General features: G+C 42.5%; 1 protein-coding gene across 2 annotated transcripts; it reads right to left on the bottom strand.

The window, feature by feature from the left end:
• Window positions 1-263: 263 nt before the first annotated feature.
• tango6 (transport and golgi organization 6 homolog (Drosophila)) lies at window positions 264-25,333 on the bottom strand. 2 transcript variants are annotated; one of them, XM_088997540.1, is made up of 18 exons: window positions 24,976-25,333; window positions 21,658-22,316; window positions 21,313-21,429; window positions 20,903-21,050; window positions 20,711-20,805; window positions 15,570-15,732; window positions 14,479-14,546; window positions 14,084-14,196; window positions 12,855-13,031; window positions 12,652-12,778; window positions 11,065-11,271; window positions 9,968-10,111; window positions 9,107-9,589; window positions 8,462-8,519; window positions 7,798-7,956; window positions 6,832-6,983; window positions 6,524-6,637; window positions 264-1,795 (listed from the first exon to the last, which is right to left on the bottom strand). In XM_088997540.1, exons 1-18 carry the CDS (start codon window positions 25,025-25,027, stop codon window positions 1,619-1,621), a joined length of 3,213 nt encoding a protein of 1,070 aa, XP_088853666.1. In that variant the 5' UTR covers window positions 25,028-25,333; the 3' UTR covers window positions 264-1,618. The 2 variants fall into 2 exon arrangements, with proteins under 2 accessions (XP_088853666.1, XP_088853668.1); XM_088997542.1 differs by lacking the exon at window positions 24,976-25,333 and having other exon boundaries at window positions 21,658-21,769; window positions 21,853-21,979.
• Between the last annotated feature and the right edge of the window lie 718 nt (window positions 25,334-26,051).

Raw genomic sequence — 26,051 nt, 5'->3', positions numbered from 1 at the left:
ACATTTTATTTTCTTAACATTGTTTTATTTATTTGGGCGTTCGTTTGATTATACACCCGGTCAATGACGTCACATCCTGCTGGTCTTTACAAAAGCTCTCCCAAACAGCTGGGTCTCTCTTTCTCTTCTCTTCACGCGCCTCTATCAGCTATCGAGTGCCGTCACAAAGATTAAAGAAGCTTTTTGGTCTTACTTTTGATCTTACTTTTGATTCCTTCTTCATTAGTAAATGACCCTAACACTTCGGTCATGACATCTAAATGTCAAAGTCAAAGTCAGCTTTATTGTCAAATATCCTAATATGCATGACATACAGCACAGATGATGTGTGGCAGAGGACATTTTGCTTGCGTGTGTGTGTATTTAAAGGACAACCGACGTCACTTTTTTGTTTTTTAACTGACACCAGAAAACGTTTTATAGCATCTAAAATATCCAAAACAGTATGATATTTTTAGTCAAATGCAAAACACCAATAAAAATGACTTAGTGTCCAAAATCTGCAAAAAATTGAGCCGCGAATTGGGCATTTTCAGAAAGTCCCGCCCCCAGTTCGTGATGTCACGCCAAGACGTCTTGCATTGCTAGTGAATCAAAACAATGGCTTCAGATTCGGAGAATATGTTTCTTGTTACCCATCCAGTTATGAATATGATTCAAATAGTTCTGACGAGGAAAGCAGACATGTTTGCAATTGATTAAAGAATTTATTTGTGCCATTTTGAGGCAACATTGGGGGAAAATCTCTCACCCAAAAAAAAGGCACAAAATGGCGACATCCTGTGGCCACCTCCGTTTACACAGGCTGATAAATTCCTTATATAGCGCTTGGACGCCCTCTTCTGGCCTTCTGGCGGCTTTTGGGTGCAGCACGAGGTCCCCAGACCAAACACGTACAGCAAAATACATTGACGTGATAGAAGGACCGCTACAATGCGTCTTTTTTACGGTTAAGTGGGGTCCTTTAGTGACGTCACGTACGGACTCGTCACCAACTCAAAACCAAGACTTCCAGAATATTCAGTGCAAGTCTTAAAAAGTAAAATATAGCTATATGCGGTGGAATCTTTGTAAAATACGCTCAGTAGAAGTCATTTGAAGCCATTTTACAATTTATGGACACAACTTGTCCGGAGACGTCGGTTGTCCTTTAATACAATAGCTTACATGATTGCATGCAACTCAAGCATCCAAGATTTCTGCTTCAACACACTTTGACCCAGCATTTATGTTGACATACATGTTTACAAATACCTGATTAATTTCCATGAAAGCCATTAATATCTTATATCTTACATTATTTTGATGTAAAATTCTTTTTTCAGGAATTTTTCAACCCTCATTCCAAATATTCAAGAATTGCTAAAAAGGGTAATGAAGTCATACATGATAAACATATGGACTCTTCTTCAGCCTCAGACAGGATGAATAAAACGTTGCAGGATCTATTTTACACTACAAATGAATTTACTGACTAACATTGTCGATCCCTTCGTCCTTATTAAAATGCAATCTGATGCACTGTGATTCTGTAGGTTTGTGGCCAAGACAATGTCACATGGCGTGAAGCAACGTGGTCGAAGTAAAGAAAAAAAGTAATACAGTAAAAATCTAACTTTCAGGGGAGGACAACTATCTTCTTCTCCAACTTTTGCTTGGGAAAGATGAGGCGTCGCATCACATCATCCAGTTCCTCCAGTGTCAGCTGAGCGTGAAGCACGGCAACCTCATCAGAGTCGGATCGAAGCACCCACTTAAGAGCTCGGTACAAATCTAACAAAACGTCACTGAGGACCTGATGGACACAAAAAGAAGTGATAGAAGTCACACTGGTAAGTTATGGTGAAGCCAGCTCCAATGCTTTTTGTGCAATGAGATAATCCTGACATGAGTCTTCACCTTCCACGCGAGTGTCACCAGCTCGCCTCACCTTTGTGATGTGTTTCTGTTCTCATGTCACTGGGTATCATTAAACCCCCGTACAGCTGGTGCACGGCAGCTGCTGTTCACTAATGACAGAGCCCGGTCAAAGATCAGAACCACACCCCCACCTGAGCCGCTCGTCACATTTCTGTTTTGGGAGCGGGTGGTCAAGGTTTTAATGAGTACCAATCGGTGATTGAATAATAAAACAATCAATAATGCTACTTAATTCACTGAGGGCAACCGGGAGGAATGGTTTGCACCACTGGCTTACAATTCTGAGGTTCTGCGGGGAGGTTTCATGTTCTTTCTCAGAGCATGCATGCCTTTTCTCTAAATACAGTGATACGCTTTATCTTACGAACCTTTTGCCATACGACCATTAAATTAGGGAGAATATAATCTTGGCATACGAACTACTTTTCAGAAAACACACGGAGCGCCACAATGGCTGGCTGACTAGTTTTCGGGGGAAGAACACCAAACCACACGGTCTAACAGCGCCACTGTGGCTGGCGGACCAGTTTAGCACACCCACTTTTTTTGCACTTGGTTTGTTATGGAGTCAATACTTTTGCTTTTTTGGGACAGAAAAAGACCCCACCACAGGATAGTGTAAAGCCGAAGAGGACACAAAAGAAAATTATGGTCGAGCAGAAGAAGGAGATCATAGAAAAACACGAACGAGGTGTGCGTTTGTGTGACTTGGCGTTACTGTACCAGTACGTTAAGTCGACCATTGCTACGTGTGGCTAAGGGTGTTTCTGTGTTGTCTAATCAACAGTCTCAGGCAATAGAAGAGGTTGACAAACTTCTGTTGATTTGGATTAATGAGAAACAGCTAGCAGGGGACAGTGTGAGGGTATCATCGCCGAGAAAGCACGGCAACTTCACTCAGTTATCATCAAGAGGCAACTACATCAATGACCATTACAAAGGTAAATAAAATGACTTTATTATACAGTCCAGTTTATTTAATTACAATACAACAGCACATTTATTATACATAAAATAAGGTATATTTTGTGTACCGTAAATTCCGGACTATAAACCGCTACTTTTTCCCCCAAACTTTCAACCCTGCGGCTTATTCAGTGATGCTGCCAATTTATGTAATTCGTCTAACGGCCGCCAGCGGCGCTCGAGTGGAAAAGGTAAGATTTAGACCGGTGGAATATATACATCGAGGAAGACTGCATCGTCTTGTCTTGTGCATAAATTAAATTTGTGTGAACATACCCTCATCATGGAAAATGTAAAAAGAAAGGCATATGACGCAGATTTCAAGCTAAAAGCAATCGAGCAGTGCGATAAAGAAGGAAACACAGCTGCTGCACGTAAACTTGGCATGAACGTCAGACGCTGGAAACGGCAGCGGGAAGAACTGGAGAAATGTAAAAAGATGAAAAAAGCTTTCCGAGGTAATAAAAGCAGGTGGCCCGAACTGGAAAACCTTCGAGAAGACTGGGTGAACACACAGAGAGCAGATGGTGTTTCGACTGTGCAGATCAGACTGAAAGCAAAAACAATCGCCACGAAAAGAGAATCTACATTTGGGATGAATGTTATATTATTATTATTATTAAAAATTTGAAAACTCTCTCGGTGTACCGTCTTTCTTTGTAAATATGTGTAACCCATGTATAATATGTATTTGCAACTATACATTTTTGTAATGTATTTATTTTAAACACCTATTCTGATATGTTTTGCACGGGTGAATGAAAAAGGAGGGGCGGAACAAACGCGGGGTGACGGGTTTAAGTGGGGACCGGTAAAGACAAAAAAAGGTCAAGAGGGGGTAAAAAGTTGGTTAAAGAAAAACCAGCGGCGGTGTGTGAGAGAAGGCAGAGGCTCGACCAGACCCTGTTTTTGTTTTTTGCACGTTGGCACAGAGGAGTTTGACCTGTTTGAACTCTGCGAAAGATTAAAATTATCGCTGACCACTGTTTGTGGACGCGGCGGACAATAGTGGATATATATTTTTCCCTCCCTTACCTTTGGAAATATACACTTTTTTCCCCTTGGATTACTTTCAACAGGACCCGGACTCTGCAGGTCTGCATCAAACCTTAAGTATCATTTTCCGTTCATTTTGCCGGCTGTGATTTTTGGACTGTGGACTGTGTAATGAAGGACATTTAGGTTCATTCGCGGGACTTGAAGTCGGGTTTGGGTTAATTTTGTGTTTGTGTTACATGTTTCAATGTGGGCACATGCGGCTTATATACCGGTGTGGCTTGTGGATGTACAAAATCGGTTTTCCTCTTAAAATGTGGTGGGTGCGGCTTATAATCAGGTGCGACTGATTATTCTCATTTTTAATGGTTTCTTATGGGAAATAAATGACGAAGGTTTTGCCTTACACACACTTTCTGGGAACTAATTAAGTTCGTAAACGGAGGTATCACTGTATTCTGGCCCCCCACCCACATGTACATAATTGGTTGACTGACAACTTTCATTCAAGAGGACTCAATTGATCATAGAAACATAAAATTCAGTTTGAGTGATTTTTTAAAGCACTTTTTTGTTTGTTACTTGGTTTTCACTGATGTCCAATAAGGGCTTGGGAATCGTCACATGGCATCAATGTTGAAAATGTTCAGTTCGAGGGCACCGTAGCAGTGACGTTGGAAGGTCCATGTAATAAATTTATATATAATAAATAAAAAAATTCAGAACTTTGCTGCGGTGAAATGGAAATTTCTCCACTGCGAGACGAATAAAGGTACATCCAATCCAATGCAATCCAATAAAAGACTGCTTATAGCAATTCCAACAAGGGAACATCCTCCCGATAACATCCAAGTCGCGATATAATGACATCCAACTATGGCCAAGTACAGTCAGTCTCATCTCATCTCATTTTCCGTCCCGCTTATTCCTCATTAGGGTCGCGGGGGTTGCTGGAGCCTATCTCAGCTGTCTTCGGGCACGAGGCGGGGGACACCCTGAATTGGTCGCCAGCCAATCGCAGGGCACACAAAGACATACAACAGTCACTGTCACACTCACACCTAGTGACAATTTGGAGTGGTCAATATGTCATGCATGTTTTTGGAGTGTGGGAGGAAACCGGAGGACCCGGAGAAAACCCACGCGGGTCCGGGGAGAACATGCAAACTCCACACAGGGAGGCCGGACCGGGACGCGAACCGACCTCTGCACTGTGAAGCCGGTGTGCTAACCACTGGACTACCGGGCCGCCCCAAGTACAGTAAGTGATTTATATATTTTGGTGTATCTGCGAAGCATAAAAAACAGTGTATTTCATGCTTCACAGTCACATGCAAAGGTTTGATAATTTACACAACCAGATCTCGAATAAATTGTTCTCACGAGTAAATTGAATTCCACTACACACTAGTGTTGAGAGAATGTGTTGTTATGGTATTTCCCAAATTATTTTGTGAATTAACATAACAGGCAATGGAGTCCTTTTGCGACATGACTGGGATGGCTATGGGAGGAGCTTTTTTTATGCCTACAATTTGCATTTTGAGAGTATGCTTCTGCAATCAAAATCAAATTTGTTGTCAAGCTATTGAACATATCTTAACCAGAACTGTCAATATTTCTGGGGGTCGATTGAACTTTTTTTTTGTACAGCTGGGCAATGATTCATTGCAATAAATATCGTGATAGATCAAAATCAAGATGAATAGGCTTTTATAAAAGTTTTAGACCACATGTGTCAAACTCAAAGCCTGGGGGCCAAATTTTGCCTGCCACATTATTTTATTAGGCCCTCAAAAGCAAATCAGGCACATCAAGTGCCTTAATGCTTGCTAAAGTCCGAACCAATTTTTTAAATTGTTGTATGTAAACCACAACAACAATCATTATTCTTGACTTCAGATTTGAAAACTAGTTATTCATGAATTAGTTATGCGTTATGAATGTAATATGTGGAGAAGATGAAACAATCTAATGGTTCCCCCTTGGCAAAAAATGAGATTGACGCCCCTGCTGTAGACGGAGGCTACGGAATGCCATTACATGTGTGCTACAATTCCACGTATAAGGAAGCACGTATAAGGAAATTTGGAACACAAGTGTGTTTTGACTGCAACTGAGACACTGAATGATAGTCTGCCGAGTACAAAGAAACAGCAGCTGACACAAAAAAAAGGGTGTCCATACACACGAATGAGGGTATTGGCACACCCACTCCGAGCCACAAGGTGGCAAGATTCCCCGCCTCGTCAAAATGATGGGATCATCGATTACAAAAACATTTGTTTGCGACAGTCAAAGCTGCTTGTTTCACATGCAGTACCACTATACTTGCCCTGCAGTCCCATTATTTTTTTTTTGTTTTTGACTTCAAGAGGGCCCCGCGAGAGTGGCTGCCTGCCTTTACAGCAGCTCCAATATTTTATTTTTCTACTTCTTGTTTTTCCTTTTCTCTTCATCACTTTGCTGCTGTGCATTGTAAATTTCTCCACTGTGAGACTAATAACGACTAATCTAATCTAATCTAATCTAATCTAATCTAATAACCCGTTGTGAATTAAAAATTGCAAGTTTTGGGAACATTTCATTGGCGGGGGCACAACAATGCATGCACTACGTAAATGGTTGCGTATGTTTGTACCTGAGTGGTTTTGTCACTGAGGCCCCGAAGCAGTAAAGTGATAACATGGATGGCGGCTCTCCTCACCTCTGCCTCTTTCTCTGTCTTTATCAGAGCAGTGAGACAGGAGCTCAGCTGAACAACACACAAGTGAGACACATCACTGCTATGGAGATTTGCAACAGTCGTTCTGCAGTATTAGAAGTGATTCATGATAACCAGAATATCACAAATTTGCATCCTGTCACTGTGGAAGCATTTGCAATCATGTTAAATGATGACCATCTGTTTACATAAAGGTACAGTACTGGCATTTATTTCAAGTTTACCTCTTGAGCCAGCGGACCGAGCGCATAGTCCAGTCTCTGGCACAGTTCTCCCAGGTTTGAGAGACTGCTGGCACGGACGCTTTGGTCAGAGTCTCTGGTCCCTCTCAGGAACACCGAAATCAGGGGACGACCGAGGTGGGGTGCCAACTCTCCTGCAGGGGATAAGGGAAGACAATGAGGTGGTTACATGTAACATGTTGCATATCACAACAACTGTTAGCTAAAAAGTCTTATTTGTATTCAGATTACTCAAGAAAGGCGGACGAAACGTCTTAAAACCGGCCTGACATCTTAAAACCGATGTGACCTGGGAAAACCGCAACAGAACATAAAAGAAGGCAGGAACCGAGATTGAAACTTCCAACACCTAGTGGGTAACAATGCTACCCACGAGGTGCTGCGCTGCGTAGAGGGATCCGTGTTTACTTTCTGATTTGTAACGTGGGCAAGCCATTGTTCAAATTAACACCCCATTACATTTTGGCGGAAACATAGCCAAGCATCAACAGCATAATTCCTGCAACCACAGTACTTTCTGACAGGGCACAATAAACTCAGGCCTTGAAGTAGTCTTGCAAATGGTTTGAAAATGTAGTACACGGGAAAAGAAGTCATTTGGGTGGAGGATCAAAATAAATGGAGGGGATGCAGTGAGGTTGCCCAAGCCAGCAAAGATAACATTTATAAATTGGGGTGCCATTAACGCAACATTCTCTTCAATGTTTGTTGTTGTTTGTTGAGCCTTCATGTTCAGGGCAGCTTTATGGATCAAAGTTATGGATGAAGATGTATTGTCAAAGCAACTATGATGCGCATCTTTGTTTTGAATATTATTTGATAACTATACTTGTCCAATTGAGACTGAATTTCAGGACTCCCTGAAGAACCTATTGAGAAATTAACAACAATATATAGCAACTGTGAAGAAGCGAGACAGAAAATAGAGAATAAGGTGATGACACCCACCCATAGCCCTGCTTGCCCTCATTAGGACTTCTCCCGTTTTAAGTCGAAATTCCAAAGAGTGGTCCTTGTTGGTTGTCAAGAGCGAAGAACCCTGTCGAAAATCTTTTAGGAGCCTTTCCAGAATTCTCTCAGGATACAAATCAGCCAATGAAGCAAGCCCTAAAGATAGTAAAGGTGACGTCTTCGCATCAGGAATTACAGACACTCAAAATAATTTTTTGTTAACAATTCCATTAACTCATTCACTGCCAGACGATGTGCAAATATGTGTCCACTCCAGTGCCAGGGTTCTTGACATTTTCACTCAAATTGCAAGACTCAAAGAATATTGAGTTTTAGGACTACATAAACATTCAATGCAGTGTAAGAAACCTTAGATTCAATTCATCCATCAGAAAAAAAAGAGTTAATTCTTAAGTTATATGGGTCTGGCGTTATCTGAGCTCTAAATGGGGGCGGCTGTAGGAATGCAAATGCTGCCCCCTTGTGGGAAGGACAAACATCGCCAGCGGTCTGACCAACGCTTTATTGGCACCGCACCGCACCACAAGAAAAAACAAAACCCCCCAAAAATTGGGAATGGTGCTCCACGTCATGATCTTAGATTCCCAAATAAATTCGGGAATGGTAGTGAATGAGTTAACAGGCAGTTAACTTACATCACCTTGAATGGCTGACAGGTAGACGAAGGAGTCCTCATGATCCAGGTTTTCAAGAAAGAGCTAGAGAAAACGAATGGGACGGTTTATTAATGGCCACACACTGGACACTAGAAGATGATGTACACAATTGTGTTTGAAGCTAGACAAAAAAAAATCTAACTGGTAAAGAACGGCAAGACTACAAAAAGAATAATTCATAACTCACCCTTAGGAATTGGATTGGATTGGATTTGCCTTTATTAGTCTCACAGTGGAGAAATTTACATTTCACAGCAGCAAAGTGATATAGAGTAATAAAGATAACCTTGTGTTACGATGTGGAAAAACATTCATAACTCGACACATACACAATAAAAATCAATATTTGGAGGTACTGCTGTCCGAACAGATAGTTAACGGCTGCCCAATGTGGGAGTGGGGGCATGTCAATAAAAGAGAATACTGAAGTAGTTGATATTCCTTCCATGCGCAAGGCAACTAACAAGTCCCTCCGTATCATCCGTGTTGCCCCTGGGGGAGCGGGCTTATCTTCATTCATTATACACCACAAGAGGCTGTCAAATTGCCGTACTTGCACCTCTTCTTAAACACAGACTTGCGTTCGTCGCAGTGACTATATGGAGGAAAATTAAGAACACACAACTTACAATTAAGACTTTTTCCTGGGCTTGTACAATTTCTTGGTGTCTGGTTTGCACCATTTGGGTCAATTTCCTCAGTGCGAATGCTCTTGTTGGAACATCAGGGTGACACGCCTCAAGCAGCCAATCAGAAAAGGCCTTCGGGGAATGGGACATTTCACCTGCCACAGAGCGCTCAGAGGATGTTGGCTCTTTGATGCGGGATTGTTTTAGCTTGTTCGTGATGGACCGAGGCGACAGAGGACACATCTGCGGTGTCTTTGTTTCAATCCCACTTCTTTCATTTGATGGCAGGTTATCGTTTTTGGGTGTTAGGTTGCTGTCCTTGGAGCCGAAAGCGCTGGAGGTGAGATGATAGGCACCATGGGTAGCAATGACTGCTCTTAAATTTGAGGCCAGCTCCTGAATGAACACTTCTGGATGTTGTTGAGAAAGAGTCGTGAGCGGCTGAAGCAGTCTTGACATAGAAGAGTAGATGTCAGCGGAAAGCTGCGGATAACACAAGTGCAAGTGAAACATTTCATGACTGGAATAATCGAGAGCTGCCGCCATTTAGGGAAGCAGACGATTAAATCTGGTGAGTGTGAGGGCTAAAATGAAAGAAAAATGAGCACTAACATACAATATGTCATTGTTTCCTATTGTACTGTAGATACAGACACGGGATGTCAGATGCAAAAATTCTAAAAGTTGCTGCAGGTCAATATCACGTTGACTGTTCAGATCTATTGTGGTCCAATTGAAAACGTCCCGACCCGAATAATAATTACAGTACTTGATAACCATAATGTATTAAAGAGCCCTAAATTTAACAAAATAGTTTCTCATTTGAGTGACTATATGGATATGTGTCTCAAAAGGCAGTACCTGGGGTTCAGAAAGCAGAGTTGCCACAAGGCCAATCGCCATACTCAGTGTTTGGTTTTCAATCGGGTTTTCGATGAGAACACCATTCGCCTTATCCAAAACGATGCATGCCCTCTGAAGCAGAGAATATATAAAGTCGATCACCTGCAGAGAACAAAGAATGGCATTAAACATTGTCTTGTCAATGTGGGAAACATGGGGAGAAGTATTTTATCTTTTATCTCAACCAACATAACAAAATCCAGAGGTTAGTATAACAGAAATAAATTGATTCAACAATGTAATGCTAATGTACGAGACGTTTCTTCATGTGTCAGGCAACGCGTTCGCCCAACATTTTAAGCCAAATAAATATTTACTGTGATTATCAAATACATAATCCAAGCTTTAATACCCTTTTCCTTCATCTTCTTTGTTTTGACAACAACCACTGAATATTTTTCTTCCACCAATAGCATGACACAACGTTGCCTGCTTTCCTTGTCTCACCTCTAGCCCGAGCCAAATCCGAACGAAAGATATTTTCCTGAGAGCCACGATGTGTGTGTTGGTGTGTGTTCGTGTTACACCCCCATTAAAAACAGCAACATTTAATTGCTGTCTATTATGTTCAAAAAGATCATATTACAAATGCCAACATAGAGCTATGTTGCCCGCCAAATTAACTGAGAAATGAATTGAATCGTGGCGTTTTATTCATGAATACTCCAACTGTAAGGGATTATTGAATGCTTTAAAAGTCACTGTAATTGCAGGCGAGCTTTCTGTTTTGCTTGACGTAACTGAAATTGGTTTTATCATGTGATGGCTTCAGAATGGTAAGCCTGTATTCCGTCTTGTTTCTCGAGATTGCAGAGGATTGCGGTGACAATCTGGAGTTCCACTGAATACAGTGACCCCAAAACAATCAACAGATTGCATGCGACTGTTAAAACAAACAAAGGCTGTGAGGCAAATAATGACTCTTTCTTTGGAATGAAAAATTCAACATTACCATGAAATACAACATATGCCATTGTCCCAAAGCAGCAGAATAATTTAACATTGATTGTTCAGCATTTCAGATGCATCTGTTGGACTGCACACTGTTCACAAACCTGGATGGTTTTCCTCAGTATCACATTATGCTGAAGGGACTCCACCATTATGGCTAACACCTGAAGCAAAGCCAATGTGTGGCTTTGACATGCAACCTGTCCCTGTTGCTCCTGCTCCAACTCCAAGAGTGTCATGGAAGATATGTCCAAGTGCTGTTCAGCCTTCTCTTCTTCTTTCACAGCTGCTGACGTCCAACTGGTAAGCTCCTGGAGGAACATTTTGGAAATACAGTACCTCAGCTCACGAACTTAATTGGTTTCCAGAAAGTGTGTGTAAGGCTAAAAGTTCGTTTGCCGAACATTTATTTCCCATAATAAACCATTAAAAATTAGAAGAATCTGTTTCCAGGTCCCCATAAAATATGCATTTCTACTAAACAAGCCTTAAAACTACACAAAATATACGTTATTTTATGTATAACAAATGTGCTATTGTATTGTAATTAAAGAAATAAACGGTACGGTATAATAAAGTCGGTTTATTTACCTTTGTGATGGTAGTTGTCAATGGATGACGAACTTCCAGGTTGCCTCTTGTTGATATCCGAGTGAAGTTGCCGTGCTTTCTCGGTGATAATACCCTCACACTGTCCCCTGCTAGCTGATTTTCGTTAATCCAAATCAACAAAAGTTTTTCAACCTCTTCTATTGCCTGAGAGCGTTTAGACAACACAGAAACGCCCTTAGCTACACGTAGCAATGGTCGACTTAACGTACTGGTACTGTGACGCTAAGTCACACAAACGCACATCTCGTTCGTGTTTTTCTATGATCTCCTTCTTCTGCTCAACCGTAATTTTGTTTTGTGTCCTCTTCATCTTAATACTAGCCTCTAGTGGGGTCTTTTTCCGTCCCATAATAGGAAAAGTACTCCACTCGATAACAAACCACGTCCGCACTCAAAGACAGTGGTGTGGAAAACTAGTCAACCAGCCACCGTCGTGCTGTTCGACCGTGTGGTGAGCTAAAGCGTTCGTAAGCTGATGTATCACTGTATTTATTAAATATGTGAATAAAAAACATTTGAAGTCCTTCATGCTGCATTTATCCCTTGTGTCGTTGACTTGGTTCTCATTAGTTGAACGAAAAGACTGGCGAAAATCGATTGTGCAAAATTAACAAAATGTATTCCTCACACGTATGCAACCGCGGACCAGCATTCATAAATATTACTGAACTTGACGAATTGCATTGGACTTAATGAACAAAAAACTTCATTTGAGGATGGTCACAGTGCAAACCAGTCTTTATACAGTTCATGCTGTACTCTCCTTTGAAATATCGCTGCTACCAGTAAGGTAACCTTTCCCATGTGGTTCATTCTACATCGGTGACCTAAAGGGTATTAGCAGTAAAAACCAATGATCTTCTTGTTGTGAGGGTTGTTAAAGGATAGAATCAGGAAAACTCCTGCCTTGGGTGATGCATTATAGTTATCTCTGACTTTGACAAGATGACTGGATTTGCAGTCCGTGTTTGATTGAAGTGAACAAATAACGATCACATTGTGAATACTACTACTACTACAAATAATAATTGGATTTAATCATAAAAATCATCATCATCAAAGAACGCTGGATTTCCCACCTGCAGCAGGTCAAGGAAGAAATCTCCGGGCACATCACTGTCCTTGAGTTCAGCCAACAGGTGAGTCAGGCATTCAAGCCTCCACTGCTCCCCTTTCAGCTTCTCATACAAAGCATCATCCTCATCACTGAGAGACAAATTGTGGTCAGGTCAACATATTGGAATCTTTTGCAAAGACCACCACATAGAACTCAATCGGTCACCTGCAGCCTATTCTGCAGCTAAGTTGCACTCCACCATTGCTGCCGGGGCGAAAATGGAAGCCCGTTGCCACGTCATTCTTCAGATCCTGTAGACCTGAGAGCTGCCTGAGTACCGATAGGACGGCAGATGTCTCTGCATTGCTCAGATACCACAGCAAAATATCCTGACATGGGGCTCTGTGAAGCAGAAAGTACACAAACACACACACCACGCACACGCACGGACAACGCAATGGTGTACATAACTTGCAATAAGATGGATGGAGAATCACATTTCATTTTAGTGAAAACGGATGAGATTGACGGTACGCTACCAATTGTCACGTTTGGTTGTATTGAAACCAACACTGGAGCTCAAAATGTGAACGTTGCGACATACAATGAAGAGAATCAGTGATAAATGCGGTTATCATCGAGAACATTCGAAGAGTGGGCTTTCTGCAAGTCTGTGAATGTGGGATGATGGATGAATGTAAACTAGTCATGCAAAGGTGTTTTGAAAATATAAATGATTTAAAGGTTATCTAACAGAGAGCATTGTAAAAGCAGAGCAACCAAGACATGACTTTATGCATCATTTAACTGCTCAGCCTTTGGCCTGATAATAAAAAATGTCTGTGTGAACATTAAATGAAAAGGACACAATGTGCATAGAATGCGCCTACGATTTATTCATCCATTCATCCATGAACTTTCTCGTCATTAAATTTTTAATTGTCTTTTTATGTCCCACTGTCAAAATGTCAGTGTGAACATGAAACAAACTGGATGATCAATCAATCATTGAAGAACAAAACTCTTTTCAAATCTAAAAACATTTTTAATAACGAGTGAATGTCTCTTCGTTTTATAATAAAAAAAACAACAAAAGACAGTTTAAAATACTCCCAAATCAATTCACATCAATCTCAAATTCAACCTCTGCATATTTTCGTTGCACATCACATTGAGAATTAGAAGAACTGAGACAGAAACTGTGTTGTGCCCCTCAACTGAGGTTAATCAGAGATTTTGGTGACTTAACAGCGGTCAGAGTGTCGACAAGCATCTGTCCAACAACTAGTTTTCAATGTATTTTCTCTGCTGCTTTTGAGCCATCACACTCTGGTTCAAAAAACAACTTCTTACTGATGTGCTATCATCCCCAAATTTTGAGGAACAGGGAGACCTTAAGACACAAGCACAAACAGCCATGGCAGTCCTGATAAAAAATAAATAAATACAAGTACCGTAGGTTGCAGACGCCCTGCTTGGTAAAACAGAAGAGTGTGAAGACAACTGGAAGAACTTCTTCTAATGCTCTGAGAAGATGAGTCGAAGGGCTGTTGCCCACAACCCAAATCTGACCACAAGAAATTGGAAGATAAAGCATACTGTGAGTTGCATGACATCGGAGTAAAACAACAAAATTACTTCAGGTATAAACTCATCAATGGTCAAGTGCAGCTGCATTGTCTAAGAAATACAGACCAGTATGTGTGTTCTAACATTAATACACATTTAGGTTTTGTCAGTGTCATAGAAATTGAACTTCATCATAAACTGAAGACAACCAGTTTTTTTCTCATAAAAAATATTTCATTCTAATGACCCACACTGCGGCGACAATTTTCGACAAATAGACCTTGTTAATGTCCTCCACACATTGTGTCATCTCCCATTCCTCTACAGCAACTTGGCAGTCCTCAACAGCTGGAAAAAAACAGGCAGTATTTCATTTATTGGCATTTTTCCAATTGAAACAGGTGCATACTTATAGGTCAGCAAGTGGACAGCAAGGTGCCGCCATTGTACATGTTTAAAAAATAAAATAAAATAACTAATGGAATACCACAGTAGGCCCAGACATATAGTTATGTGACGTTGATCCGGTCTACTTGTTATCTAATTTACAACACATTATTTTCTTACAGACAGTGATTTTTTTTAGGTGTTCAATTACCTTACATGTTTCGGCGGATACTTCTGCCTTTGTCAGAGTGTCACTCAGAGTGTCGCTCAGAGTGTCGCTCAGAGTGTCGCTCAGTGTCACTCAGAGTGTCGCTCAGAGTGTCACTCAGTGTCACTCAGAGTGTCGCTCAGAGTGTCACTCAGAGTGTCACTCAGAGTGTCACTCAGAGTGTCACTCAGTGTCGCTCAGAGTGTCACTCAGTGTTGCTCAGTGTCGCTCAGACAAAGGCTTAATCTGTTGTAAATTAGGCCCATACTATACCAAGTCTCTACCTACATGACTTCTTCAACTGGTGGTAACGAACTCAAGATAAAACGCCATAATAGAAAACAAGTTATCGCAAATTGAGTATATTTACATTAAAGGTTACAGCCCTACACCATTTTTACTGGAAATGTATTTGAACAGTGATGTTTATGAATAAGGTTTGTTTTTATTAAAAAGAAAACAATGGAGGATATTTTTAGATGTAATTATTTTGTTATCTAAAAAAAATGTAGATTTGACTTAACATAACTGGACAACATTTTAAAAATAAATATAACAATCACATTTGGGAACTCATAATCCGGTGGGAATTTCTATTCAAGACTGAATCCATATTTGGTGAATCCTAAATGGAAAACATGCACATTTTGGAGTCACGTAGTACTGAGTAACATCACAGCATCACTGGCCGTAGCCCTTTGTATGACAGACTTTACAAATTTATCGATTGAATATGAAATCTTTGGGCATACACACGTGTTGGAATTGTCACTGACCAGCAGCCGTGATGCAGCGGTAGAGAGGACTCATCAGAGGAACCAGCAAGTATGGCTGAGCAAATCTGGTCTTCTCTTGCAGCATGTTGAGGGCTGCCCTTGTGGCCACACATTGAAACTGTTGAGCTGTAAGCTTGTCCTTGATATGCAAGAGCTGAAGGAGCTACACCAATACAAATCAATAAATTTCATGCATCAAGACGAGGGTAGTTAATATAATAATTATAATAACAATAATAATATGATGGACCATAATAAATGATGGACCACTCCTGTATGACTGAGAGCTTACACAGACGAAACAATAATAATAATACATTTGTAAGCGCCTTTCATAATATATATACAGTAAAGTCTCGTTATATCGATATCGGATATATCGATAGTCCCGGTTATATCGATACTATTTCTATGCACGCACGGAGAAAATTACATGCAAACAGGGTCGGATATATCGATAGTCCCGGTTATATCGATATTTTTTCGGACTCCCTTGAATATCGATATAACGAGACTTTACTGTATATATAAAACTCTCTCTCTTTATATATATATATATATATATATATATATATATATATATATATATATATATATATATATATATATATATATATAAAAGCGGCTGGATAGCTCAGTTGATAAGGCATCGGTTTGGCATATGGGAGACGAGGGTTCGAATCCCACTTGTGGCAGAGAAAATGAGCAGAAATGAGCATAATGACATGGGCAAGACCCTTCACGCTAATGCCTACCTCATACAATGAGATGAGAGACAATAAATGGAATGACATGCCGGCTCAGACGTCGCCCGGCCAAACAAGGTCTGCGTCAGGTGCTGGGGAACCAGAGCACCCTGATGAAAAATGGGCTACTGGAACAAAGCGGAGATGGACGAGATGCGATAACATGGCTCTGTTGGAATGCTACTACTCAAGCAACCCTAGTCAGAGGGGTTACATGCGGAGAATGGGGGCTGAATAGTTACTTCGAAACCCACAGTCACGGTTGACCACGAAACAACTATTAGCTCAGTGTTCCAATATCCACAAACGGCAATTGCTATCACAACTTGAGATTGATGAGGTACAACACAAATTCCGAGGTGAAGGGCCCCAGGCTGCCACATCACAGGAAGAGGTTCAACCAGAGATTGGGAGGCAAGCCCCAATGAATAATGAGATTGGGAAGCCAGCCCCAATAAATAAAATGCTGAGCGAGGCAGCAAATGACCTGAGAGATAAGATCATGGCAAGAATGAAAACTGGGCAACGAAGGCACCGATTACAACGGCTATGTGAAGTACCACCTGAAAGTCTCATGGAAACTGTGAATGCAGCACTGAGAACGATCCCGACCGGAACGATCACCAATGAGCTGATATACACCTCAGCATCAGTGATCCTAGACATGCTTGGCTACAAGAGCAACCATGAGAGCCACGAGATTCATTACCCACCATGGAAAAGACGGTTGGAGGCCAAGATCAAGGCCAAGATGTGAGTCAATTGCCGGAGACCCAGAGAGGTGTGAATAAAAGGCCAATACCCAAGAGGTACATGCAGATAACCATACCTGAAGCACTCGAAACTGCCAAACAAAGGCTCCAGGCCTTGGCCAGTCGCCTAAAGAGGTACACGAAAGAATGAGGCCAGAAGAATAAACAGGCTGTTCGCAACACAACCTGCGAAAGTGTACGCTCAGTGGCAAGGTTCTAACAGCAGAGCAGACCCTCCAAGGCTGGAAACTGAAAGATACTGGAAAGGCATATGGGAGAAGGAGGTCGCACATAACAGCAGTGCACAATGGCTGGTGACTCTGAAAGAGGAGCACAGCAACCTCCCTGAACAGAACCCAGTTACCACAAGTTATACAAGGAAGAGTCTCAGGTATGAAAAACTGGACGGCACCAGGCCCGGATATGGTCCACACCTACTGGCTAAAGAAACTCACAGCTCTCCACGAGCGCCTAGCAGCACAAATGAACCAGCTGCTGATGGATGGGACTCACCCAGGATGGCTAACCGAAGGGCGAACAATCCTGATCATGAAGGATTCCTCAAAGGGTGCAGTTCCTTCCAACTATCGGCCAATAACCTGTCTCTCCACAACATGGAAGCTCATGTCAGGCATCATTGCGGCTAAGATAAGTGGACACATGGATCAATACATGAGCAAAGCACAGAAAGAACCCCCTCAGCCAGATAATCGCCAAGACAGGCTATGGATACCGCCTCAGAAATGGAGCTACGATCAGTCACCTCCTCTACATGGATGACATCAAGCTGTATGCTAAGAGCGAAAGGGACATAGACTCCCTGATCCACACAACCAGGATCTACAGCAGTGATATCGGAATGTCATTCGGGCTGGAGAAATGTAGTCGGATGGTGACTAAGAGGGGCAAGGTAGTCCACACTGAAGGGGTATACTCGGTACCTCGGTATACCACAGGCCAATGGCAACCTCGAATTAGCAACAAGGAAAGCGGCTATGACCAAATACCTCCAGCGGGTGAGGCAAGTCCTCAGAAGCCAGCTGAATGGCAAGAACAAGACCCGGGCAATAAACAGCTATGCCCTGCCAGTGATCAGATACCCTGCAGGAATAATAAGGTGGCCAAAGGAAGAGATTCAGACCACGGATGTTAAGACCCGAAAACTCCTCACCATGCACGGAGGGTTCCATCCCAAGTCCAGCACCCTGAGACTGTACACAAGCCGTAAGGAAGGATCCGGGGCCTAGTGTGTGAGAGCCACTGTCCAGGATGAAACATCCAAGCTCAATGAATAGATCAAAGAGAAGGCTCCAACGGATGATGTACTCAAAGAATGTCTCAGACAATGGGGAACAGAGGATGAGGTGCTGGAAGAGGGACAATCATGGGAGGAAAAGCCCCTACACGGGATGTACCACCGAACCATAGCAGAAGTGGCTGATCTCAAGAAGTCCTATCAGTGGCTAGAGAGGGCTGGCCTAAAGGACAGCACAGAGGCACTCATCCTGGCTGCCCAAGAGCAGGCCCTGAACACCAGAGCCATAGAGGCAGGGATATACCACACCAGACAAGACCCAAGGTGTAGGTTGTGCAAAGAGGCACCTGAGACAATCCAACACGTAACTGCAGGGTGTAAGATGCTGGCAGGGAAAGCCTACATGGAGCGCCATAACCAGGTGGCTGGCATAGTCTACCGAAACATCTGTGCGGAGTATGGACTGGAAACCCCAAGGTCAAAATGGGAAACACCTCCCAATGTGGTGGAGAATGACCGAGCAAAAATCCTGTGGGACTTCCAGATACAGACTGACAAGATGGTAATGGCCAACCAACCAGATATCGTGGTCATAGATAAAGGGGAAAGGAAAGCCGTTGTCGTGGATGTAGCGGTCCCGAGTGATGGGAACATCAGAAAGAAGGAACATGAGAAAATCGAGAAATACCAAGGGCTCAGAGAGGAGCTGGAGAGAGCCTGGAAGGTAAAGGTGACAGTCGTGCCTGTGGTGGTCGGAGCATTTGGGGCAGTGACCCCCAAACTCGACGAGTGGTTGCAACAGATCCCGGGAACAACATCGGATATCTCGGTCCAGAAAAGCGCAGTGCTGGGAACAGCACGGATACTGCGCAGAACCCTCAAGCTTCCTGGCCTCTGGTAGAGGACCCGAGCTGAAATGGGGACAGACACCACCCATGGTGGGTGAGACGAGGATTTTTTTTATTTTTTTATATAGACTTTACTATATATATATATATATATATATATATATATATATATATATATATATATATATATATATATATATATATATATATATATATATATATATATATATATAGTAAAGTCTCGTTATATCGATATTCAAGGGAGTCCGAAGAAATATCGATATAACCGGGACTATCGATATATCCGACCCTGTTTGCATGTAATTTTCTCTGTGCATGCATAGAAATACAGTAAAGTCTCGTTATATCGATATCGGATATATCGATAGTCCCGGTTATATCGATACTATTTCTATGCACGCACGGAGAAAATTACATGCAAACAGGGTCGGATATATTGATAGTCCAGGTTATATCGATATTTTTTCGGACTCCCTTGAATATCGATATAACCGGGACTATCGATATATCGAGACTTTACTGTGTGTGTGTGTGTATATATATATATATATATATATATATATATCTTCTCCTCTTCTTTTCCATTCGACTTTTCCCTTCAAGGGGTCGCCACAGCAAATCAGTGTCCGCCATCTTTAGAGGTTTGATCGACATTTTTGATTTTTGTTTTGGCCAAGCTTTTACGTCGGATGCCCTTCCTGACACAACCCTCTTTATATATATATATATATATATATATATATATATATATATATATATATATATATATATATATATATATATATATATATACAGTAAAGTCTCCCTTGAATATCGATATAACGAGACTTTACTGTATATATATATATATATATATATATATATATATATATACATACACACACACACACACACACACACACACACACACACACACACACACACGCACACACACTATATTTCAGTTTCCAGCCTTCAAGCCAGTTGTAATCATCAAAAGAGCAATATTTGTCTCGCCAGCCAAAGGTTCCGACACCTGCCCGAAATGATGTCAACGGTTCAATTACAATTCAGCTTGATTAACTAATGAAATGACACGTGTAAAAATGTGTCCACTCCAGTGTCAGGGTTTTTGTTATTTTCACTCAAATTCCAGGACCCACAGAATATTGAGTTTTAGGACTACATAAACATTCAATGCAGTGTATAAAACCTTAGACTCTTCTTTAATCAGAAAAAAAGAATTAATTCCTAAAATATATGGGTCTGGAGTAATATGAGGTGCAAGTGAGGGCGGCTATGCAAAAGGCAAATGCTGCCACCTCGTGGGAGGGAAAAACATTGCCAGAGGCAATGTTGCCCCCCTGCAAGAAAAAATAAAAGCCAAACAAATTTTCTGCTCCACATCATATCTTCAATTCCCAAATAAATTCGGGAATGGCAGTGAATGAGTTAATGTTTCCATGATGGTGCGACATGAGGGATTTTTTTCAGTCCCATCATTTTCATCGTACCGGTAGTTTTGAGTGTGTAAACTGACCTGAGAACAGATTTGCTTATAGTAGGCGTCAGCTGATTCAGACTGTTGGGGGCATGCTGTGAGAATCTTGGCTATACTGTCACATTTCTTCCAGTCTGACCCAAGTAGAGGACATAAGCAGTAGCAAATAAAGAAGCTCAATGAGCATTTCTATTTGGCGTTTCGAGGATTCATCATCTGCCACTCACTCACCTGTGCTTCCCTCCAGAATGGCTCTGACGACAGCTTGGACCCCATGAGGCTGCATCAGACGCTCAGATAGTAACTGACCACAAAGACGCCTCAGCCAGCTAGGAACTCCTGTGCCTCTGGAGTTACCGGAGCTTCCTAATGGACCAAACTTATGCAAGAGTCATCAGATTGTCCATTCAGCCACCCGGCCATGTTCAATCTACACTCTACACTGCATAATATTGTCATCAGAGGCTCATTGGTGAGCTGGAACTTATCCCAGCCGATTTTAGGCAAGAGGCGGTGTACAACCTGGACAAGTCGCCAGCAAATAACAGAGCACATCTTGAGACCCCGACCAGAAAACTGGTGTACTACTGACTAATCTACCGTGCAGTCACTTTTTTTATTTAAACAAGACTCAGGCATACCTGCTTGGCTCCACCTTGTAAAATTAGGAGCTCCTTGATAACGACTGGCTGATACACTTTTACCAGAAGGCTGTGGAGAAGGTCACGACTCTTTCTCCGTTCCTCCTCACTCAGCTCCTGAAGATTAAAAAAAATATCATCCTGTGCCAACATTTTGACAGAAAAATTGCAGATTTACAACACACAGTGCAATTCAGTAGACACACCATTCTACAAGCTTTTGTGATCCAATACATCAGTCATTTTCAAGCAGGCCACTTTGGGTAATGATGATTTCCTTAATTATTCCTTACAGAGACTAATTCAATCAAAGAGAGCAAATAAACCATCACGAGGATGCACTACCTGAATATCCTTTGTGCTGCTTGTCATCTTGGACTTCTGTGGCTGATATCCGAGCTGACAGAGTGCCGCTATCATATCTCCCAGGTGCCGAGTAAACACCAGTGTGGCAAGACTAGACAGTTCAGCCAAGCACAGCAACATATTTGTTGTTGTCAGAAGCCGGTGCGCTGCTCCAACAGTAGTTTGACCAGATACCATTTTTTCCACCATGGCGCCAAATGCAGACCTGTGACCTAGTGGCACACCTACTCCTGGAGCCAAGAATGGGCAGAGGCCAAAAGAAACCACAAATTGAAGGGCTGTTCCAACTGTTTTCTGTTGAGAGAAACTGAGGACATCTGGTGGTAAGGGGGGAACCATTTCAGGGGTGCGTATATTGGCGGAAGGAGCAGGTGCCTGCTTGAAAAGCTTGAGTTCAGCAGAAAGGTGGCGTGCTAAACTGAGCAGTTGAAGCAGACACTCCTGGACAAAGCTCCAAATCACATCATCTGTATCCTTTAAGAACCAGCTTGCGTCAACTAACACATCGTCTCTGAGTCTCCTTGCCGCCTGCAGACTGTTGTTACTGTGTAGCTGCTCCAGTAGAACATCTCTGTTCTGCCGCAGTGCTAACAGAAGCGCCTCCTCCTTTGAGGTTTGTGCATTACATCCAGACACCTCTGCAAACAAAACACCCATAGCATCTTAACACGTAACAATATGCACCTTTCTATGCAGCCCTTTCATAAACTAAACAACTAAATAAAGATCTACAAATGACCACAGATTATAATTCATTATACAGGGCAATTAAAAATAGTTTCTACAAAAATCAAAATAAATGCCATAAAAAATACAAAGGAGTTAAAATGTCATTTTCATTGTCAAAAACTAAGTCATGAGACATGAAATAACTAAAACGGTTCTGTGTTATTTGGGACAAAGTTTTCCAAGTACTGTATGTGAGCACCAGCCAATGTTGTTTTTAATCGTCAGGGTTCGTTCAAGGTTAATAAACGATCCCTCAAGATTTTCGCCAACAATGTAAACGGCCTCAAACAGTACTTCTTGTCGACATTTTTTGATTTGATGGTGACAAGAAACCTTACAACTGTTTTGGAATTTCTGGCAATTGTCTTTCTAATTGTTTGCAGAATTGAAAGAACTACGACTGGCATACATACAGACATGCACGCACGCACGCATGCAAACACACACACACACGCTGGACATACATACATACTGGACATACGCACACACACACACACACACACACATAAAGAGTTTGATGGTTCTCTTTATTTGTAAGTAGGTTCGTTGTCAGATCTCCCAGGCAGGTGATGCGCAGAGCTTCATTGCGGCGTGGAGTCGAGCAAGTCGTGCTGTGAGACTCCGTGCGATGCTGAGCAGGTCTCTGCGAGCTGTGTCTCTTTGAGGCTGTGAGTCCAAGATGAGTCTGAGATGATTCTGCCCCGTGGTTCGCCCGATCTCTCTGTCCCGCGACAGCTCCTTTTATACCATTTTCAAGCATGTGCTATGCGTCAGGGTGAGACGCACATCAAGGACATGAAGGAATTGAAAGACATGAAAGGGTTGAAAGGCGCACTTCAAAATCATACACACGTGTGACGCCACAGGGCTCCCCTCCTGGATCCGAAGTCGGTGAAAGCGATGAAGGAAAAAGAAATAAAAACAAAAGTCATTCTGCGACATGGTGAGGCCAGGCAAGATGACGGTCACCGGGCATGGCAGGCGTCGGTGGGGTGGTTGCCGAGGAAGTTTCGTGGTGCCTGAAGTCGTTGTACGGGGGAGCACGGCAAAGAGTGCTCAACGACTGCCAGTTTGAGTCGATCGATGGAAACTTTCCTCGCGGCCGTCGAGTCGATGCCGGAAGGTCTTCTCACCGTGAGTTGTTCGGCTGGGATCGGTCAAGTCGGAGAATCGATGAGGGATTGTGAGGACGAAGGAGCGTGGGGTTGGTCATGCTGCCGGCCACTGACAGGCCGGTCATCGGCGACGGTGGCGATGATCGCGCTGCCATGGTGCTCCGCAGGACGCGGAGGAAGTACGCTGACGTCGGCGGCCGTGTCGGCCATGAAGCGTCTTCCCGAAGTCAGATCGTGGACATAAGCGATGTCCGACGATGTCCGATCGTGGACATATACGATGTCCGATCGTGGACATAAGCGATGTCCGACGATGTGCGATCGTGGACATATACGATGCAGCTAGTTGCAGAGTCGCCAGGCGAATTGAACAATGTTGGCCAATCAGGGTGCGGCAGGTTTCACGGTGGGGTCGGGGCGCCCACGGGTGGTGGTGGCCGATCGGGAGCTCGGCTCGAGGGGTCTTGCTGTGAAGATGCCGGGTTCACGGGCGGCTGGGAAATGTGGGTGTTTCCATTTGGAGAGTTGATTGGGCTGAGGAGGAGGGAAAAAATGCTCCTGGCTAGCTCGCCAATAAAGAGTTTGATGTTTCTCTTTGAGGCTGTGAGTCCGAGATGAGTCTGAGATTGATTCTGCCCCGTGGTTCGCCCCATCTCTCTGTCCCGCGACAGCTCCTTTTATACCATTTTCAAGCGTGTGCTATGCGTCAGGGTGAGACGCACATCAAGGACATCAAGGAATTGAAAGACATGAAAGGGTTGACAGACTCACTTCAAAATCATACACACGTGTGACGCCACACACACACACACATACACATGCACGTATAATATACAGTGATCCCTCGCTACTTCGCGGTTCACGTATCGCGGCTTCAGTGCATCGCAGATTTTTTTCTGAGATTTATTTATATTTATTAATGGCATGCAAATGTGCAAACAAACAAAGGAAAAGAAACAACACTGCAAATAAAGCAGAATAAAATCAAACACACTGGCTTTGCTCCATGAGATGTTCTCTCTTCTCAAAAAAAAGAAAGACAAAAAAAGGAAGAATGCCAACAACTACCGATAACAATGTTCTCTCGGAGAAAGACTCCTTCAGTAGAGAAAGACGCTACAGCGCAGCGGAGTCAGGACGAATAGGCGCGGCAGCAAAATATTGTTTTACAACACCCTTCTTTAGACTATTAAAAAATGTTTTCTTTTTTCATTCTGCAGGATGTAGAATTTACGTCGGATGCCCTTTCTGATACAACCCTCTGTAATGTTATCCGGGCTTGGGACCGCCATAATAAAACACTGGCTTGTGTACCCTTCTGGCTGCAGAACAAACAACTCTATGAATTTAATAAAGAAGAAGATCGGCTAATCTAATTTTATGAATCTGTACTTCTTTAAATTAGTTTGTTTTTATTTTATTTGGTCACAGCTATAAACTGAGAAACACTTACCAGCAAGAGGCTTCGTGAGCACATTCAATGCTGAGATTATTTCCGCAATCATGTTGTCTTCAAAACCGTATTTATCTTGTGAACGCGTCCTTGTTTTACAGCATCATTTCGTCAATGGTTTGCCAAAATGCTCAAAACATGTTATGGGCGCTGAAATAACACGTCACGGCGCACAGTAATTTGGTAATAGGATTGCATTTAGGAAATGTCGGATGAAAGAATTACCCATACAGAAGCGACAGCAATAAGCTCGACAATAAAAATAACCTGTAACTTTCCTTTTGATAAATACGAAGACTTATATATTTTATATATTCATCATACAAACAGAGACACATACACACATTCATGCAGGCACGCACGCGCAAACACACGCACGCGCGCGCACACGCACACACACGCACACACACACACGCGCACACACACACACACACACACACACACACACACACACACACACACACACACACACACACACACACACACACACACACACACACACACACACACACACACACACACACACACACACACACACCGTTTGCCAGGCTTCTCCCGGATGTGGTCACACATGCACCTTTCGTAACCCTATTATCCTCTTAGATAACGCATAAGTACTTTCAAACAGTGCCCAGTGAGCATCCTTTTTTTTACCTTTTTCAATTTCCTTGTCGCTGATGGTTTTGTCGTTTTCTGCACAACCGTGTAGTCAATCGTCACGATTCTGAAGCCTGCTAAACCAAATTGAAACGATTTAAAATTTGTGAAATACTGGATCTTTCGGGGGTCATAAGTGCTATCATCATCAAATATGAAGCAAAGGCTTTAAATATTTTGAGTGTACTGAAGTAAGATATAATTGGTAATGTAGCCACAAGGGGGCACAAGCCAGTGTCAGGAAGGGCATCCGACGTAAAAAAATGCCAAAACAAATACGTATGTGAATCAAACCCCTGAATCCCATACCGGATCGGTCGAGGCCCGGGTTGTGCCCAGAGAAGAGCTACGGTATTGCATGAGGAAGACTGGAGTGACAGAAAAGTAAGTCAGAGCGGTGCAAGACATGTATCATGACT

Source organism: Hippocampus bargibanti, linkage group LG05, assembly GCF_051943395.1.
Source record: "Hippocampus bargibanti isolate YZ-2025 linkage group LG05, ASM5194339v1, whole genome shotgun sequence".
In the NCBI taxonomy this organism is placed as follows: domain Eukaryota; kingdom Metazoa; phylum Chordata; class Actinopteri; order Syngnathiformes; family Syngnathidae; genus Hippocampus; species Hippocampus bargibanti.
Note: the sequence above shows the minus strand (reverse complement) of the source record. Positions and strands in the feature narration are given on the sequence as shown.

Excerpts from the sequence above, each read along its gene's own strand:
- tango6 (XM_088997540.1), bottom strand. The coding sequence starts at position 25,027 with ATGATTGCGGAAATAATCTCAGCATTGAATGTGCTCACGAAGCCTCTT. Across the intron at positions 20,806-20,902 it reads CATTCTGGAGGGAAGCACAG|ACTGGAAGAAATGTGACAGT; the intron begins GTGAGTGAGTGG and ends TACTTGGGTCAG. Across the intron at positions 6,638-6,831 it reads TCGGTCCGCTGGCTCAAGAG|CTGAGCTCCTGTCTCACTGC; the intron begins GTAAACTTGAAA and ends TGTGTTGTTCAG.